This window comes from Podarcis pityusensis (assembly GCF_964106645.2).
Source record: "Podarcis pityusensis genome assembly, chromosome: 3".
Lineage (NCBI taxonomy): Eukaryota > Metazoa > Chordata > Lepidosauria > Squamata > Lacertidae > Podarcis > Podarcis pityusensis.
The window spans coordinates 23,470,837-23,491,019 of record NC_138026.1 but is presented as its reverse complement, the minus strand read 5'-3'; the positions used below and the strand labels follow the sequence as shown (position 1 = coordinate 23,491,019).

Below are 20,183 nucleotides of genomic sequence, written 5' to 3'. Positions count from 1 at the left end.
TGCGATCATTGTAGTAATCTAAATGAGGGTGGGCAGACTTTAGGCTTGTGGAATCTTTTTATTTTTAGGGTTTTTTAAATACTAAAACTCTTAAGGTCCACCAACTGAAACCTGGTGCAGAAGGCATGCACTTCGATTCAAATAATTCTGAGCCCATGACATTTTTGAGTACCAGAACTGGCCACACATCTGAAGCTCTCTTCCATTTCCACAGTAGAATTTGGGAAAGGGGAGTCATTGTATTGCTGCCATTGTCAAGCTAGGAATCCTTGCCAATCCACTGCCAATATACCAGTAGATGCTGCTGTAGCTTCTCCCCCAGCCTTGCTCTAAACCTTCTATAAGCTGCAAGTGTCTAGGGTTCCCTCAAGAGAAGCACATCTTAACAAGAAGAAGTAACTGTAAATCACTCTCAGTGAGTCTGCCCATGCATGTTCACTGACAGTTCACATATCGCATGTGTGAAACAGCCTTCACAGATCAAACACAGTGGAATTTTCACATAATATAATCTTGGATCTCTTTTCGTCTGAAGACGTTCATGTATTCAGCTCATAATCATCCAGTGATAAGTCAAAGAGTGAAGAGGCATTGGCAGTGTATCCACATGCCTGAATGTGCCTGTAGTCTAACCTCCATTCTGTTGACTACGGAGAATGAGTGCCTTGATTTCTCTTTTGTAACCATCTGTTTCCTGGGAAACCTATTTTCTGTTTCATTATTTTAGTCATGACCTGTCTGTGGCTTAATATTATGTTTATCTTCAACTTTATATGAAGTAATTAAGTCTGTGAGCAGTATTAGGGATGTATAAGTAATGTATTTCCACTGTGTTTCCACAGTAGGTAAAATGTTGCCTCCCCACTGTCCAGGGTTGCTATCCTGCCAGTTGATATGTATGTGAACGGTTCCTTTTACTCCTTGCCACCTGTCTTAGGATCATAGTAAGCTGCCTTACACTAAGACAATTGGTCTACCAGTATTGTCTATACTGACTTGTGGAAGCTCCAGGATTTCAGCAGAAATCTTCTCTATCAGCTCTTGGAGCTACTGGGGCTAAACCTGAGGCCTTATGCATGCAACACAGATGCTCTACTGATGAGTTACTGTCCTCCTCCTTTCCCTGCCATTCTAAAGACAGATTTGGTAAGGGCTGGTGATGAAGAAAGACAGACGCTAGCATAAAGCCAAACAGGGAGGCACACAGTTAGTCATGCTCTTCCAGATGTTTCAGGGAGAAATAGGATGTCATATTGCACCGTAGGGAAGCTTATTGCATGATGGCTGTAATTCAATGGTGCAATAATCACATGCAGACTCCCATGTGACTATTAGCACGACTATTTGCTTAGGAAGTTCTCCTGTGCCTTTAATAACTGCGCAGAAGAGGGAATGATTGCAGGATAGCTTATAAAGTTTCTAGGGGAGCTACACTGTTATGCAGCCATTAAAGTGACAGAAGTCCTGTCTTCCTGCGTGCTCAGCCATCCCAGCTGGATCGAGCAGTGAGCCTAACTAAATAAGATTATGGACATCTATGTTCAATACACATAGTTTGTACATTTCCCCTACACCATCCGTTCTATATACGTGCAGAAGGTCATTGAAACGGGGCAAACAGCTTGTGTTCTTACCGTTGTTATGTCCTAAATGCCATCGAATTGCTCCTTACTTACTGTTGCAATTTGTTTATTGGTGCGATCTGTCCTCTTTTCATGTGTTAGGTATAAAAATGAAGAACTGATTACTCCTGCAAGTGAGCCTGGGAAGTACACAATCGAAAGCAAATATGGGGTGCATGTCTTGGATATAAACCGGTAAGGATATATTTTTCTTTTTTGGGGAAGTACGTTTATGTGAATAAATGACCTCTATAAATATAGTGTACTATGCCACAGCAACTATAGGGAGAGTCAGATGACCACCCCATGGATTCAGAAAACATGGACTGTGTGCGGCAGCCCCACACCCTTTGCAACCTAAACCTTGGCCACTTGTGTGATTGGTGCATGTGAAGGGACTGTACATGAGAAAAATCCTGATAGGGCTTGAATCCCCCATGTGGATGAGCTCTATGTGACCATATCTGTATGTGCATTGAGCACCAAACATAGCGCATACCTGTCAACTGTCCCGGGGGAAAAAATGGACATTTTGTTTTCCCCCATGAGAGCATGGTGGCTATTTGCTCTTGCCCGATTTCGGGCCAATATCTCACTCCAAGAAAGCATGTTTTCCAGGTCCATGATCTTGTACGGCACCCCAAAACATGTGTTTTAGGGTGCTGTGCCCAAAGAACTGCTTTTTCATGTCTGCAGTCTCATGTGGTGCCCCAAAACATGTGTTTTTGGGCAACATGACTGAAAAAGCATTTTTTTCTGGGTCCATAATCTTGCGCAGGTCATGTGACTCACATGGGATTTTGGACCCGGAAGACGGTGTTCTGGATTTGGGCTGCATCACTTGGGAGGGTATGGCCACTATGATCATAGGGGAGAAAGAAGATCATCAGAACCTTCTAATATGTTACACAAACCATTGGTCCTCTTAGACTAAGAATGGAGGGAGTCTATTGCATTGGTAGGCACTGTAAAGTTCACAGTCTGCTTGGACCATGACTTACCTGTAGTTAGTTGTTTCAAGGAAAAGTGGGCAAAATATTTTCTTGTGGGTGTGTGTGAGTGAGCCCAGGTGGAGACTTGCTTCAGGCAGAGCCTTGTGAAGGAGGGAGATGAAAACCGGAATGGCTGTCTGAATGCTGTAGAACAACTTTTGGAAGTATTGACCCAGGCTGGTGGCAGCACCGTTTGGACTCCAGAGCAAAACAGGCTGCAAAATAACCAGATAAATTTGTGGCTCTTATGTTGCTTGCCCCTGATCTAATGGAAATTGATGAAACAAATCCTCAATTTTACCAAGTGCAGGGAAAACCCTGCTGTAAACAGACAACACAAATGATTGTTTGGCCAGTCAGATAATTACAAATCGATCAGACTGCTGTCTTTGGCGGTCAGCAGCAAATGCTGGCTGGAGTTTAAGTAGCCATAAGCCAATTTAAGGAAATAGAATGCTAAAGAAGCCAAAAGAAGAAGAAGCTAAAATTGACTTTTATGATCATGGGAAATGCAAGCAAAGGCTAATGCTTCATTGTCTCATATCCACTTTCCATAGGAAGGATCGGGGGGGGAAATGTTATTTTTTTCTCCTAGAAATTAGGCAGAAACCTGTCTAATAGCAGCTTGGAATCTGCCTGATTTAATGTTTGTATCTTTTTCTAGAACGGGTGACGGTCTTCTGTCCTTTTCCATTCAGGGAGATGATTTCCTCCTCTCCCCAGTATCTTTCCATGTTATCATTTCTTCTGACTTCTTAGGCGTCTTGGGGTCAAATTGTAGATGTGATGGCATTTATGTCTTTAAGCTCTTGTGTGGTGGGAGGGGTAGCCAGCCTGGGGCTGTGACATGGGGAGAGAAGGCTTTCACCCTTTGATTCCAAGCTGGACCATGGATTAAAGCCCCCTCCTCATACCACAGTTCCAGTCTGGATATACCCTCTCTCCATGCCAGTGGTTTATAAGCAAAGGCTAAAGGTGTGAATCCCATCACACTTAGTTTGCACCTGGAAAGGACAATAATCCCTGGAAAAGCCAGTGAATGAAGTCTAGATGCATTTGGCTGAAAGGGTCTTCTTCTAAGTGTCTCTATATTTGTGTGACTGAAGGTGTGCTTGTGGGAATTTGGACTTGTCTTGAGATTGGATGTTTTTGGTGCCTATGCTTGTTTGCTTGGATGAAGAAGAGATTGAGGAGCAGGGAGTGGATGCATTTGGTGGTGCTAATGGAAAAGATGCTGCACTAATGAATCACTAAGAAACTTGCTGAATATATATATATTCAGCTGTGATCATTACTTATTACTTTATATAATTAGCTGGGATAAATTAATGGGTACCAGTGAGCAACTGTGCTGTCCAGTGGAGACGCTCTCTTTCTTTTATGGTTTTCTGAGGGCTTTTGTTCTCTTCTTTCCATGTCTATTTTCCTCTCTCTTACACACAACCTAATAAAACTGCCCACCGAAACCAAATTCGATAGGTCAGTTGGTAGAGAATGAGATTCTTGATCACAGGGCCATGGGTTCAAATCCTACATCGGGCAAAAATATTCCTGAATTGCAGGGGGGTTGGACTGGATGATGCTTGGGTTTTTGTCTTTTTTTTATTCCCCCCCCCTCACAAATATTTAAGCACACAAACAGATAAACAAAGACATAAACAAATAAACAAACATAAATCATAACCTTTTTGAGCCTTAATCTAATTAACATTGTTAAGTGACTTCCTCGTATCCCCATGGTTGGGTTTCAATGGATATCATTTTAACGGTTTTCCAATTCAGTATTCTTATAAAATTTACTTACTCGCTTAACATCTTTCTTTCTAACCAATTCAGTATTCAACATATTGAATCATCACAAATTACATATATAAATCCTAAGCCTATCCGGTATTTGCAAGTCCCCCCCCCCCAATTAATTTAACTTAACATATTTAACTAAATATTCGTTGAATTATGTGTCCACCACATATTAGTAATACATCATTAACTATGTGCATATGTTTCTTTTTTCTTTTTTTACATTCATTTACTTGCTCCTTCTTTTCTCCAGTAAGCTCAAGGTGCTGTACAATGTTCTTTTTATCCATTTTTATCCTCACAACAACCCCTTGAAGCTGGTTAGGCTCAGAGTGTGACTGGTTCATTCAACGACCTTCATTGCCAAGGGGGCATCTGAATCTGGGCATCCCCAGTTCTAGAATAAAACTCTTAAATATCACTCCAGACTGCTGCTTATTGCAGATTATGGTACATAATTAATTGAATTAATTAACAGAGTCATACTGTTGCATCCAGAAAGGCACCTACAGCAACTTCTTCTACAGCTGATGTTTGGTGCCGCTTCCCAAGTCTTTTGCGATGTAGTAATTTGGACATCAGACTTTACAATCCCCATATTATAGAAAGGGGGAATATTTGGCGACAGCCAAGAAAAATAAGTCCGAGATCAGAAAAAGCTGAATGGAGTGCTTTGGGCGTTCCCTCTTGATATTCATTAACAATCTTTGGAATGGAAGGAGAATGATTTTTTTTAGTGTTGCAACAAGGTGTGTATCTGTGCTTTGCACAATGCAGTTTGTATTCACTAGTATTCATGTATACTTTTGAATTATGATGTCCAGCCATAAATTTTATTCCACAGTTTAACCCACTCCATCTTTCAGAAAGCCAGGCATTTGCATTCAGGTGAAACTTACTGTCTATCATTCTTGTCCTGGACAAAAAACCCCAAAACTGATCATGGATTTCCATCACCTTCCTCTGCTTTCATTTAAAACAGGCATGGCCGAACTTGGCCCTCCAGATGTTTTGGGACTACAACTCCCATCATCCCTAGCTAACAGGACCAGTGGTCAGGGATGATGGGAGTTGTGGTTCCAAAACATCTGGAGGGCCAAGTTTGGCCTTGCCTGATTTAAAACATTTGGGGTTTTTTTTGGAAAAATAACAACCCCACATAATTAGTGAATGAAGACCACAGTTATGAAGGAGATTCATGATCTGATCTTGCATCTGTTTACATTTTTTTGTGAAAAGTAGTCCAGAGGAGGTGGGGTCTTATTAAGATTTGAAGATATATCCTGGAAAGTTGCAGACATCTCTAGTGTCATTTTTGGGTGGTGGTGGGGCTATAGAAGAGCTAAGATTCTCCGCCTATTTCAGTATTCTTCTCAGCTGTTCATGCCAATATGCTGAGCTTCTAGTCATCCGATACTTGGCCACTTCAAGCAGCTTAGGAATTTCTTGGCTGTCATCTTAGTGGTTCTCTGAAGCTTATGCAGAGAACTTTACCTTCTGATGCAAGTGTGACATTTATTCCTATGAATATACTGGGTGCTCCTTGGCTCCAGTGGAAAAATTCTTGAGGAGCCAAAGATGTGGCATCACCCTATCATTTTTTTAAAAGTTGCAATTGGACACTCTTCCATCTGTCCATTTGCCTGTCTCAGAGGACTCTGACATCTGCACCAAAATCTAGTCTCTCTCTCCCCCCCCCCCATTTTGGATCCATCAGCTCACTCTGTGTGGTTGTCTCTCTGTGTGTTTGTTTCAACAGCTAGGTGTTGCAGCGTTTATTTTCATATACTGTGGCCTTTCATATTCCTTTTCCTGGAATAAGCAGCAAAACAAAATGGCGTCTCTTTCCCATTCACTGCTTTTCAATTGGTCAGTGTTTCTACTTCCTATTGAAACCAGCAGCTGAGATCCCAATTTATTAAATTGTGCACCATATGTGAGATTTCACTTATGCGTAGCATTTATCCAGATATGAAGAACCTGTGACCGTGCAAGATTTTTCTTCTGCCTGAGGCAAAAGAGCAAATGGTGCCCAGTACCAAGTGTACTCAGTATATGTAGTACCAAAAGCTGGTCAAATTATTTTGGTACCTGCGGCAAAACATCTCGTAAGGACAACTCTCCTTCCTGGGAATCAAAATACAACCAAAAAATTTAAATAACTAGTCGTTTACTGCCCTTTCATGACACTCCAACCCACAGACCAGAAGTGGCAATATCACTCTGCCTAACAGTAAGATGAGGCTTGGTTGTTGTACTCCAGTTCCCATCAGCTCCAACTAGAATGACCATCATGGATGATGGGAGTTATAGTCCAATACACTATGGAGGCGATAAGTTCCCCATCCCTGAAGTATGATTTCATATCCTCTACCTTTGAATTCATAAAATTAATTGATTTCAGATCTCCCCTGCATATTATTCTGTGGTTTCTGCTGTATCATCTACTGTGGCAATACCTTAATTGACTGCTTAAGACCCCAGTTCCTCATGAACTGCTGCCACCCACATGAACCCGCCTGGGGAGATGAGGGAGCTGGCCAGGAACCCAGACAGCTGGTGTGGGGTCCTCTAATCCTGGTGGAGGGAGGTCCCAATTCATTGGTTCCTCAGGATCACTGGCAATGTAGAGATCAGATGGGGAGGGGTCGTGCTCCTTTGCTCTTTTTTGGAGGAGGCCTCATGTTTGAGGACCAGGCAAATGGATACGAGGGTACAATCAGTGCCGGATTTACGTATAAGCTAAACAAGCTATAGCTTAGGGCCCCACTCTCTTGGGGCCCCCCAAAAAAATTAAAGGGGAAAAACTGGATGTACATTTCCAAAATATAAGATAAAAAACAAATAAAATAAAACAAAACCTACGTACAGTAACAGTGTTGTGTAGGCTCCTATGATGTAAGTAATGGGCGCCGCATATAGCATATATTCAACACAAAAAACAATGACAGTTTGTTGTTGACAAAGGACAGCTGGACATATAAAGGGCCCCATTACCTTCAGTAGCTTAGGGCCTCATCGAACCTGGGTACGATTCACCTTCCCTTCCGTTTGCTAACCTCTCAGGCAAAGTGCTAATGCCCAAATAGGAACTGTCAGTAAATATTTTCCCAACAAAGTTGTGCTCATAAAAGATAACTCACATTTCTTTACTATTTGTCATGCGAAGACAGCATCAACAACCTTGTTATTGTCTAGGTACAGTCAGTGCATGATCTGTGTTTCCTTTATTAGCAAGGCTGTTGCTATTTCCACAGAGAGTTTCCACAGGTGTGCAAAATATAGATAAGGATCTAGTGGTGATGATGAAGATAGGGATCTAGTGGTGACAGCAACAGTAAAAAGGCTTCCCTTCACTCTTCAGAAATAAACTGTTATCAGGCACCTTTTGATCCAATCTATAGGTACTGAATTTTGGCTGTTCATTTCAACTTTACAGAAGTCCAGAAACAATTCTGAGTATAGTTTGCCCTTTCAAAAATTATTTGAAGGAATAGACATTTGTCAGGGGTTCAGGGACAGAGGCACAGGGTAGGCAGGAGATGGAGAGCGATGGGGATGAATCCCAGGACAGCGAGGAAGAGGATGACAATGACTCTAGAGATTCCATGAGTCTTTCCAGCGAATCAGAGGATTCCCAGAAGGGGGCGCCGGTGGTCAAGGCCAGGGGAGCCCCAGGGGGGACTTGTCAGGAGCAGGGGGCCAGCGGGGGATCCCAAAGTGGCAGCTGGGCGTCAGGACCAGCCTCCCCGCCAGAGTGCAGCGAAGGGGGTGGAGGTTCCAGTGTATCAGGGGAGGCGGCTCCGGCAGTAGAGAAAGGAGGGAGGTCGGAGCAAGCCACCCTCCCGGAAGGGGAGGGGAGTAGTGAAGGGAGTAGCGTAGCTGTCAAAAGGAAAGTTAGAGGTTGGGGGCGCGCGCCAAGTTCAAATGTAGAGGCGCGCGGAAGTACAGGGAGCCCGGAGGAGGGGCCAGGTCCCAAAGCCCGCAGGAGGGGGCAAGAGCAGTCTGATTCCGCGTCGGAGGAATCCAGGAGGGGCGAAACCCCAGCGGGCAGAAAGACCCTGCGGAAAAGGAAAGAGAGAAAGAGGTGGAGCAGCGCAAGCCTCTTAAACTGGTGCAGGGGAGGGACAGATTCAGAAGGGACTTCAGCGGTCTAAGCCTAGCAGACGTAGGGCTGCGCGCCTCGGATCTGAAGCAAACAATGAACTGCAATAAACACTTTTGTATATAAGAAAAGAAAGGCGTTGGTCTTTTGTGAGCTGAGACTTGAGGCAGCCCTGACAACATTTATCAGAAGTGAGCAGAAATTTCATTTTAGATTAGCTGCTTTGAGTTCCCTTAGAAAGAAAAGTAGGATAATAAAATAAATAGTATCCATTGCATCCACAGTACAGTCTTGTTTTTCTTTTTGTTTGTTTTTTGCTAATGACTATAATTCACTTTTTGCAATATAACACACAATTTTCAAGTCTCTGTGACTATTAAATTCCACCGATTCGCCTCTAGTTTTTGCAATGCATGAGCAATGATCTGCCTCTAGGAGGAGCTACAACCCTTAGATATGACTACTGTAAAGTGATTCCAGAGTTTACTGTCATTCATAAGCAAGTTATCAAAATGAAGTAGTGAACATTTCACCTTTCAGTGATGTCACAGACCAAAGGAAGTGCTCTGATTGCAGATCTTCACTTTATTTTTCCTCTTCATTCCCTCCTCTCCCTTCTCCTCATGCAAAGCAAGGCTGTGAAATTGTTGCTTTCGCGAAAAGGTCCACTTCACACCACAAAAGCTAACCGGGCATCCCAACTCTCTGTGTCAGTTATCGTCTGTCAAATCAGAAGCAAATGTGAAAGCGATAGTTATATCCTCTTTTTTCACCTTTCCTTATCTATAATATATCTATCTAATCTCAATATGATCTTTGGAGAGGAAATCTGAAACTTCATCTTTAAAGGCACAGATGTTCAAAATGTGGTCTCCTGACACTTAGGAGGAAATTTGCCTAGTGAACATGTTAGGATATACCTGGATTTTACCCAGAAGCATCCAAGCACATATTCTCAAGTGCATCACAAAAGTATTGCAGTTTTTAAAAAACGTTTCTTGCAGGACCCTGGGACCTGAAGATTCAGTGGAAGTGCAATTTTAAAACATGTTCCAAAGAGTTTGATTCCTTCTCTGCCCATCTTTATGGCATTGTTGTTGTTGTTTAGTCGTTTAGTTGTGTCCGACTCTTCGTGACTCCATGGACCAGAGCACGCCAGGCACTCCTGTCTTCCACCGCCTCCCGCAGTTTGGTCAGGCTCATGTTTGTAGCTTCAAGAACACTGTCCAGCCATCTCGTCCTCTGTCGTCCCCTTCTCCTTGTGCCCTCCATCTTTCCCAGCATCAGGGTCTTTTCCAGGGAGTCTTCTCTTCTCATGAGGTGGCCAAAGTATTGGAGCCTCACCTTTACAATCTGTCCTTCCAGTGAGCACTCAGGGCTAATTTCCTTAAGAATGGATACGTTTGATCTTCTTGCAGTCCATGGAACTCTCAAGGGTCTCCTCCAGCACCATAATTCAAAAGCATCAATTCTTCGGCGATCAGGCTTTTTTATGGTCCAGCTCTCACTTCCATACATCACTACTTGGAAAACCATGGCTTTAACTATGCGGACCTTTGTTGGTAAGGTCATGTCTCTGCTTTTTAAGATGCTGTCTAGGTTTGCCATCGCCTTTCTCCCAAGGAGCAGGCGTCTTTTAATTTCGTGACTGCTGTCACCATCTGTAGTGATCATGGAGCCCAAGAAAGTAAAATCTCCCACTGCCTCCATTTCTTCCCCTTCTATTTGCCAGGAGGTGATGGGCCCAGTGGCATTTACTTTATGGCATTACTTGGGTCAAATTCATCTGTGGAAGTAGAAAGTCTGGTTTCTGCTAAATGAGTAATATCAGACTACTTGCTGCAGTTTTGAACCTGAACCTGTATTTCAGGGGTAGGAGGTTGTTTTTCAACCTGAGGGCTGCATCCCTTTGTGGAAAAGCTTTTGGGGACCATATGCCAGTGGTGGGAGGTGCTGGAACCCACATTACGTGGATTTAATACCAAAAGTGTGCAGGGCCACCACCACTCTATTTCTCTGATAAACACACACTGGGGTGGTGCGTCCCATTTTGCCTTGTGAGTTGAAACAGGAAGTGTCTGTGGAAAAGGGGCTGAGCCAGTTCTCCCTCCTCTGGCAATCTCTGGCAGTCTAGTAAAAAGGTTTTGTAAGTACTGTGATCTTGTATGCATCTTTCCCTCTGACCTTTTTTAGAGCTCACTATGATGACACCGCTACCTACACCGCCGTGGCGACAAATGTGCACGGACAGGCATCCACCAGTGCTGCTGTCATCGTGAGGAGTAAGTAAGCTACAGAGACAGTCCAAAGAGAAATACCCGCAATGAAGCTTAAGTTGCCCGTGTCAGAACTGTTTGTCCCTTTCTTTCAGGGTTCAGAGGCGATGAGGAGCCTTATCCTGCTGGAGTTCTTCCTATTACCTGTAAGTCCGCTTAGTAATTTGATGTAGTCGTATGGGTGTCAGGAGTCTCCATAGTACATTTCCCCAGAATCATAATAAATTTTGCTTCAAGTCTGCTATTGGGCACAATTTAAGTTGGCAGTTTTAACCTATACAGCTCTGACCAGCCTGGGGCCTGCCTATCTTAGAAACACCTCAATCTCAATGAGCTCTTTGCACCGTTAGGAGAGGACTTCTTGTGGGTGCCAAATAACATTTGCTGGGGCTGTTGCGTGTCGAGGTCCCCAAGCCACCCCAAATAAAACACAATTCACACATAATTTTAGTTTAAGGTTTTTGGCATAATTTTGGCCACAACATTATTAAAATACAAAAAATGTGAGTGGTTGCTTAGGCATTGGTTACGACTATCTGACCCCGCATGGGGACAGACTGACATTTCGCACGACCGCGAAAGTCAGAAAGAGAGGACATTTTGGGGAGAGCGATGGAGAAGGGGACCTTCCCTCACCTCTCCCCAAATGCTCCCAGGGGCTCTTGCGTGGCCCAAGCCCCTTGTCAGGGGTTCGGACAAAAGCATGGCGAGCCCCTGGATTCCTTTAACGGAATTCCCTTGCAGCAGCAGCATTGGAGGGGCAGGCACAGCCAATCCATGCCCCTCTACCAACCAAATCCTAAAACCAATGCCTAACCGCAACCTTACAAGTTGTGACGATTTGCTATGCAGTAGGCAAAAACCAAATGGCACCAGCCAATCAGCCAAATGGACAAAATTCCTACCGTGCCCCTGCCCCAAAAGCAGATGACCCCATGACAGGCATAGCAAGGTCAGCATGAACAAACCCTAAATATAGGGAGGCTGGGTGGGCAATCCGATGCGCACAGCGAAAAGAGGAAGCTCAATGCTGCGCGCAGGAGTTTTAACATTTCTAGCTGTCAATCAGAAAATGGCAACATCAAAATCTCCCCCACAACAAGGGGAGCCCAATCACAACGGTGGCCAACTCAATTTTACCCACCCAGTAACAGTGGGGTGTCCTGTAAGCTCCCACCGCAACACGTGCCCTCCATTAAGGAGAACATGCTATAGCAGGACCTTCTAAGCCAAGGTTTCCCAAACTTGGGTCTCTAGCTGTTTTTGGACTACATTTCCCATCATCCCTGACCACTGGGCCTGCTAGATAGGGATGATAGGAGTTGTAGTCCAAAAACAGTTGGCGACCCAAGTTTGGGAAACCCTGTTCTAAGCAGTGCTCCTGGTCTGTGGAACTCCTTCTCAAAACAAGCTCACCAAATGATCAATTCCTGAGGGAAAGTCTAAACTGTCCTATGTTTGATGTCTTGCTGGGGTTATGCATCTGTCTATCTTGTTTTTTTCTCCCTCTATTACTGTATTTCACGCTAGCTTCATTCTTGTTTTGCTTGCAGTGCCCATGCCCCTGGACATCTGCTTCTCCCATTTTGATGTTCAGTTCTTGGAGAGGTTTGGTGTCACCTTTGGTGTGGAAGGGGAAACGTTGACCCTCAGGTGTGATCTGCTGATCACACCAGAGCTGAATCGCCTTCGACCTCGTGCTGAGTGGTACAGAGATGGTAAGTTTTTCTTTCTTCGGGTGAAACATGTGGCTGCTCTTAAATGGCTGCTCACCTTTTTCTCAGGTGGGCGGTGGTTGCGGCCTTAAAGTTGTAGCCATTTTAAAATCCACATCATTGTCTGCTTGAGTTATTTTATCCCACTTCACTTTAGTCACTGCCAGGGGAGGGGGCACTGCAACTGGGAACGCAGTTTTATTTTGAATTTTTCAAGGGGTATAATATTGTGTGATGTCAGTCAGAAACGTACTCTGTGGGTGTCCTTGGGTAGATCCCTCAAGAGCACCAGACATGTTGATAGTGACTGCTATCTCTCTGCAAATCTTCAGTGTACTGTGAATTAATAGCATTAGTCTAGAAAGCCAATGGTAAAAGCCCTCTTGGGTAAGGGCGTTACTAATGGACTGATGAATATTTTTCTTTAAAAAGTACTGATTTTAGCACACTCAGCATAGATAAGTCTGGGTTTGCGTTCACTCCCTTTTACAAGTTGTTTCATTTTTCTCAGTATTAAAATCTTTCCCTCCTCATCTTTTTTCCCCTGAATTAATTATACGAACGGATAAGGTGGACTTCCGCAGTTTACTTCCCCTAATTGGACTCATGGGAATTTTCTGCTTGCTCCAAATTATTATAGTTTAAAGCATTTATTGGCTATTAAACTCTGGGGAATGAAGTATGTATAAAAATCAGTTAAGTCAGATCCTGTTTATGATTCACACATTCTGGAAGTACAAAGAGACACATTTCAGATTTCTGCTGCTGATTAACATTACAGGATTTCCATTATAAAATACTTGGCAAAAGTAGGCTTGCCATACAACAGGAAAATTCACGACATGTCCTGATTTTGAGATGTAAAATTGGTATCGTGGTTTTTATACAGTATATGTTGGAAGCTGCCCAGAGTGGCTGGGGCAACCCAGTCAGATGAGCGGGATGTAATAGCAATAATAATAATAATAATAATAATAATAATAATAATAATAATGTAATAGGACATCCCTATTTTCATTGGAGAAATGTCAGAGGGTATAGATCCAGGATATGACCTACAACATGCTTTCAGCCAATGATATATTGAGATGGCCACTGGTTGTCACGGAAGCCATGAAGTTCTCAGTAGGGACACTCAAGGTGGCCTTGGTATGAAAGTTTTGTTTCCCAACACTACTCTGTGGGAGTTCTCCAACACCACCTTCTGGCCCCAGCACAAGGCACAAATGACATTACAATCACTTAATTGCATAGGTGTTAATTGCACAGTTAATTGCATAGTCTAAAATATTCTGACTTTTGAAAGTCGTCTGTGTATTTCCAGACACAACTTGTGCAGAGATCTAACAAGACCTTATTGATCAGACCATATCTGTATAGAACAGTTCTCAGGAAGCTAAACAACCCCCTTGCCCTAAAAGTAACCAAATCAATTATTAAGGAAAGAGGTAAGAACTGGAATCGGTGGGATCTTCTTTAGCCATGATAAAATATTCTACACATTTCATTGCATCAATTGCACTAGTCATACTGATTAATTTACATTAATTTTGAGTCACAACCTCTCACCTGTGAGAAATTCAAACTTAATTTGATTCACTGCTCAGCAGGAATGCCCACAAGATTTTAAATTAAGTGTGTATTTATAGCAGACTTCAGATTAAACTGAAATCTGGCCTTAAGTCATTTCCCCCCCTTCCAATTTAATCTGACACATGCCTTGGATAGAGAAGTTTATTTAAAAGGATCAAAAGTGCATACACAGAGTGATAACTCTTGATTAGGTGTGTGCAATCCAGCCAAAGTTAAGCATATTTAAATCCCATTGATTTATGTGGGAGAGCAAAGCCTGTGCTTAACTCGCTGCTGTTGAAATCAATAGGTCTTAAAATACTTACCGTAACTTTGACTGGATCGTTCCCTAGATTATGTTTTCATGACACTGCTTCAAAAGGGTTCGTGGTTTTTTGGGTGAGGGGAATGGGGTCCAGGTGAGATGATTTGTTTAAAATGGCAGTGTTGAGACATCTAGTCACCAGGTCTCTGAGGGACAGTCTTGAGTAGTGCAAAAATAGAATATGCATATCTTTATATAATTGGAGGTGGCATGAATTTGAAGGTTGACAGTTTGGTTCTTTAAAGATAGAACTTTAAAAGATACTGTGTAAAGTTTCTCCTGAATACATTTGCCCTAAAATGACTATCTCAATGATTCAGGACAGGTCAGAATAGGATCAGGGTCAGTCAGTCACTGCTAACCTGATGATATGTGCAAATCTGTTCCAGATGTGCTTGTGAAAGATTCCAAGTGGACAAAAACATTCTTTGGAGATGGCCGGGCAGCACTGTCCTTTACCCACCTGAACAAGGATGACGAAGGCTTATATACGTTGCGTTTAGTTTCGAAAGGAGGAGTGAGTGAATACAGTGCATTTCTGTTTGTGAGAGGTATGGTGTTCTTTGGTATTGTTGTTGTTGTTGTTTAGTCGTTTAGTCGTGTACGACTCTTCATGACCCCATGGACCAGAGCACGCCAGTCACTCCTGTCTTCCACTGCCTCCCGCAGCTTGGTCAAACTCATGCTGGTAGCTTTGAGAACACTGTCCAACCATCTCGTCCTCTGTTGTCCCCTTCTCCTTGTGCCCTCAATCTTTCCCAACATCAGGGTCTTTTCCAGGGAGTCTTCTCTTCTCATGAGGTAGCCAAAGTATTGGAGCCTCAGCTTCAGGATCTGTCCTTCCAGTGAGCACTCAGGGCTGATTTCCTTAAGAATGGAGAGGTTTGATCTTCTTGCAGTCCATGGGACTCTCAAGAGTCTCCTCCAGCACCATAATTCCAAAGCATCAATTATTCAGCGATCAGCCTTCTTTATGGTCCAGCTCTCACTTCCATACATCACTACTTGGAAAACCAGAGCTTTAACTATATGGACCTTTGTTGGCAAGGTGTTATTTGGTATATGGAACGATTATGCTTTGTTCTGCATGTCTGATCATCAGAACTGGGAGTGGAGGGAGGTAGACCACAACAGTCTATCTTTACCAGATGTCATCAACATGGGAAATTAGGAAACATGTCCCTTAGAGACACTCTCTTTCAGGGGTTATGCTTGTTATGGCTGACTATCATGCAAGAGCATGGATGCAACACTTGTGTGTCCACACCATGGTGCTCGCATGTACAGGAGAATTCGATTCAATTCATGTAATGCCTGAGGGAGAAAAGAAAAAGGGGTTGCCTAAATCAGATGTGTAAATGAAAAGGAGAGGAATACATTAAGATAGAATGAAGGTCACTATTTGACCTCACATTTGCGTTCACAATTCCCCCTGGCAAGTCAGAATAAGATTATGTGAGTCCATAGAGGAAGGGGCTCCATTTTAAATTCCTTCTTTTAAATGAGCACATTTCTGTTATGTGTAGCATTAAATACTTCGGGAGAAATCCTCTGCTATAAGCAGGCGAGCTACGCTGCATTATACTCTGTGACAGAATAGCTCTGATAATAAACTTATTTTCTTGCAAGTATAAATGATTGCAGTAGAATTTACTTCCAAGGAAGTTCACTGTGACTCCCAGCCTTAGAAATACTGTGGGTTTTGGTTTTTTTACATACAAATCTTCTGTGCCATTTGGTGTTGGGGGCAGGGCAAAGATTTACCATTTCTCTCTTTGAAACAAGTACCAATGTCATCTCATAAAACTTCCTAGCTCTCCATTTTCTGTTTTTGTTTTTTCCCTTCACTGGAGCCATACTTTTGTTTCTCCAGTATATTCTTTGCTCATAAACTTACATGGAAAATTCCACCTCAGAGAAGACAAGATGGCAGAAGGTGAAAGTTGAATGTTCATGGTGGCCAGCTCTGATACAGGGAGATGGAACCTGCGGCCCCCCAGACTCCAACTCCCATCATGCCTTGGCATTGGCTATACTGAGGCTGATGGGAGTTGGAGTCCAACAAGATCTGGAGGTCAACAGATTCTTGTTCTAATACATGCTCCCCAATGAACGAATCTCTGAACTAAGGGGGCTTCAGGGCAACGTGGGTGTTGAAGATGTTTATTTTCATTTTAAAAATAATAATTCCCAAAGAAAAGTGAACATTATTGAAATTAAGACAGTTGTGAAAGGGCAGCCAATCCACATTTTGGGTAAGAAGCCCAACATTGGTAAGAAAAAAACAATATTGAGAGGAAAATATTCTCAAAGAGTCAGTATTTCAACAGATTAGCTATAACATCCAGAATGAGCACTCACACTTTACATTGTGGGTGTCCTTTGTGGGATTGCGCACATTGTTACAGTTCCCAGGGAACTTACTGGCAAACAGGGGCTGGTCTGCCTCTCAGTGTTATTATTTGGAGGTTTATGCCCAGCCTCAGTAGTCAAGTTTCATTGCTGGGAGCTGGGACCAGACCCATTTATATATAGGGGGTGGAGCCAACAGTAGGCAGGCAGTTGGCTCTGGAGATTCACCCACCCTCCCCTCCCTTAGTTTAATGTTTTCTTGTTTTCAGGTTAACTTTTTCTTCCTGTTTAGCGGGCGCTGCTACGGTCTTTGACTGGTTGCTGTTGAAGGACCAGGAAGAAATTTTCCTGCATTGGCAGGTTTTGTCTTCCCCATAGCAATTCGTCACAACTTTGGTGGTTTATGGCCTTGGGTGGAATCCTTTAGTCTTTCCTTCCCTATGGGGGGGGGGGGCGTGAACTGGTGACTCACTCCCCTGCGGCGGTGATTCCAGGGTCCCCTCTCAAAAGGGGTTTTATATATATATATATGGGTGTCACTGGCCATACACCGAAAGGTTGTCAGTGAACTACCCTGCGTGCGGGGGTATGGGCTGGGCTTCCTGCATACACATACATCTCGCAGTGCACCCCCATATCCCATTTACCCTGAGGAGCCCCAGTTCCTCCAGCTGGGGGGCTGGGAGGGATACATGCCCAAGGCCTAAGCCAAGGTCTACATCTGGAAGTTTAATAAAGTTGTGGCCTAATTTTAATTCCATAACACGTCAGAGTCTTTAGTCCTTCCTTATGATCCCTGGGGGCTGGGGCTGTCGCGGCCTGGTCACGCAAACTGGATATTCTTTAAGGCCGAACCATGGTGTCATGTTGCTTTTTTGCATACTCTTTCCTTAATGCACACACAATGTATGTTCTGGAGGGACATATTTTCCTGTATATAAAATCCCTTTATACAGCTGGATCTATCATGGCATGAAATGCCACTTCTTCCTTTTTTGCACGAATGATTTATGACACATAGCTTATTGTCGCAATGTCAGTTCCTCAGGTTTAGAGCTGAACTTCTTTTTAAAGCCACCAAATTTATGCCTCCCACCCCCCGGTTTAGTTTAATTGAAACCCAGAATCATCATCATCAAGTTTATTTTCCAAACAATGCTCAAAGCAATTCACAAGAATAGGAAACAAAGCAATAGGTATAACATAGTCATAAATATCGCAAACACATTTCATAAATATGGTAATTTATATTCACATTAGCAAACTAACAGAAACATTGCTCATGGGTTTCATATACACGCACCCGCTGAGAATATCAACTGAATTATGGCTCAGATGTCATTAAATCTACATTTTTTGCTTGGTTTCAGATGCTGATGCCCTGGTAATGGGGGCACCAGGAGCACCAATGGATGTGAAATGTTATGATGCCAACAGAGATTATGTTATTGTTACTTGGAAACCACCTAATACAACCCATGAAGCTCCAGTTATTGGCTATTTTGTGGACAGGTATATGTCTGGTGGGGTTGCTGTTTCTTTTGTACATCAAACCCATAAACAATGATTAAGGAGTGTAACACTGGTTTTTACTTGCTATGGTGAATTAAGAGCAGTATCATTCGGGTCTCTTTTATTGCTCCTGTTTCTGTGTGGGGTTTATGATTTTGTCACCAAGTCTCCAGCCTCAGTTCCAGCCTTATTTGAGCTGGGTCACACAAGCAGATACATGGGATAGCCATCTGGGAAAGCTCAGCATGAAACTCTTAATCTTAGGGTGCTAGTTCAAGCCCCACCTTGGGCAAAAAATTCCTTCATTGGACTAGTTGACCCATGTGGTCTCTTCTAACTCTACAATGCTATGATAAATCACATCTGAATGTGTGTCAGCTCCATGGACTCTTATAAGTATTTTACCACTATACTCCATTAGTACCTTAACTTACAGCAGAACCCTGCTTTGCCACCCAATGTTTCTAAAGTCACTGACCAGACTCCACATTCAGCATGGATGTGTATGGCAAGAAATAACATACATGTCTTCAACAACCCTAATAAACCACATAAGAGGAATTTTATGCATGGTTTTGCCATTCCACTTTGTTTCACGTTCCTGGAGCAGTGTAGGATCCTTGTCACAGAGAAGTATCTTGTCTTCGGCATTAGCTGGCTGTTACGAAATGTTGGAAAGCTTTTTCTTCCCCTTGTCTTTTTGTCCCTTTCCAAAACCCAGATGTGAAGTGGGTACTGAAAACTGGGTTCAGTGCAATGATGCTCCTGTTAAAATCTGCAAATATCCAGTGACTGGGCTGTTTGAAGGGCGTTCCTACACATTCCGTGTGAGGGCAGTCAATCAGGCTGGCGTCAGCAGGCCATCTAGAATCTCTGAAGCAGTGGCAGCTCTTGACCCAGTTGACTTGGAAAGATTGCAAAGTAAGTAACATGTGAACGAAAGAACTCTCCAGCATTTATTCAAGCTGCAACCTTACACATATTTACTAAGAGGTATGTCCCACTGATTTCAGAGGGACTTCTGCTTGTATAAAAATGTTGAGAATTGCATTGTAACCAAACTCTACATACATTAAACATAATAGAAACACCGCCACCCGACCCCACCCCCATCCATCTTCCCTCTCTCCACCCCCCTTCTTTTTTCCTTTTTTTCTTCTCCCTCTAATGCCTCAACAAATGAAACGGATTTGTAAAAATGTTACATGGGGGGAAAAAAAATACGAGGCATTACACTTACTTCTGTAAAACAAGAAAATCCTTAATAAAATAGTTACTTCATACAGTAAAAAAAAAGAAAAAAAGAATTGCATTGTAACTTAATATTTGAAAGGATTTTTTTTTTAAAAAAAAGGAGAAGGAGATTTTTTTTGTGGGGGAGTGGAGAGGTCTGTTCCCCCTATTATCTTCACTAACTAAGAATAACACAAGGGAGCACCAACCTTGATATGCTTGGCTTTCTTGCTGTCATTATTAAAAGGTGCACTCTATGATCCAAATGGGTTCCTTTTATTTGTATTATTTCAACATTCAAAATTGATTTTTCAGATATAGTACTCAACCCGTACATCAGAATAGTTTTCTACCACCAGTAAGCTCTTTCTCCTGCCTCTTCCCTCTGCATCTTTAAAAGCCTTTGAAACTCCTCTTGATTATTTCAAGTAAAAATATAACTAATCTGATATCATTTGTAGATTCCTCTATGGATGATGCTTAACTCTTGCCCAGACAGCAAGGAGTGATTTTCATTTGTCTGGGGTTCTTAAAACAGCTTTTGTTCTGTTTAGTTTCTATTTAACTTATAACAAAGCAATAACTAACAGGACATGTTTAATTTTGAAGAACTTTACCTCTGTTATAAATTGCTAGCTTCAATCCCTTTTACAGTGATTGCTTTCATCAGTTAGACAAA

The 20,183-nt window shown here is 42.7% G+C and overlaps 1 protein-coding gene across 1 annotated transcript in view; it reads left to right on the top strand.

The window, feature by feature from the left end:
- Nucleotides 1-20,183, top strand: part of MYOM2 (myomesin 2) — an 85,799-nt gene that overhangs the window by 22,108 nt on the left and 43,508 nt on the right. Inside the window, exons 6-12 of the mRNA XM_080998928.1 lie at nucleotides 1,725-1,817; nucleotides 10,713-10,801; nucleotides 10,891-10,941; nucleotides 12,349-12,513; nucleotides 14,797-14,958; nucleotides 18,130-18,271; nucleotides 18,993-19,192. Coding sequence (XP_080855054.1) covers nucleotides 1,725-1,817; nucleotides 10,713-10,801; nucleotides 10,891-10,941; nucleotides 12,349-12,513; nucleotides 14,797-14,958; nucleotides 18,130-18,271; nucleotides 18,993-19,192 — 902 coding nt within the window. The remainder of the gene's footprint in view (nucleotides 1-1,724; nucleotides 1,818-10,712; nucleotides 10,802-10,890; nucleotides 10,942-12,348; nucleotides 12,514-14,796; nucleotides 14,959-18,129; nucleotides 18,272-18,992; nucleotides 19,193-20,183) is intronic.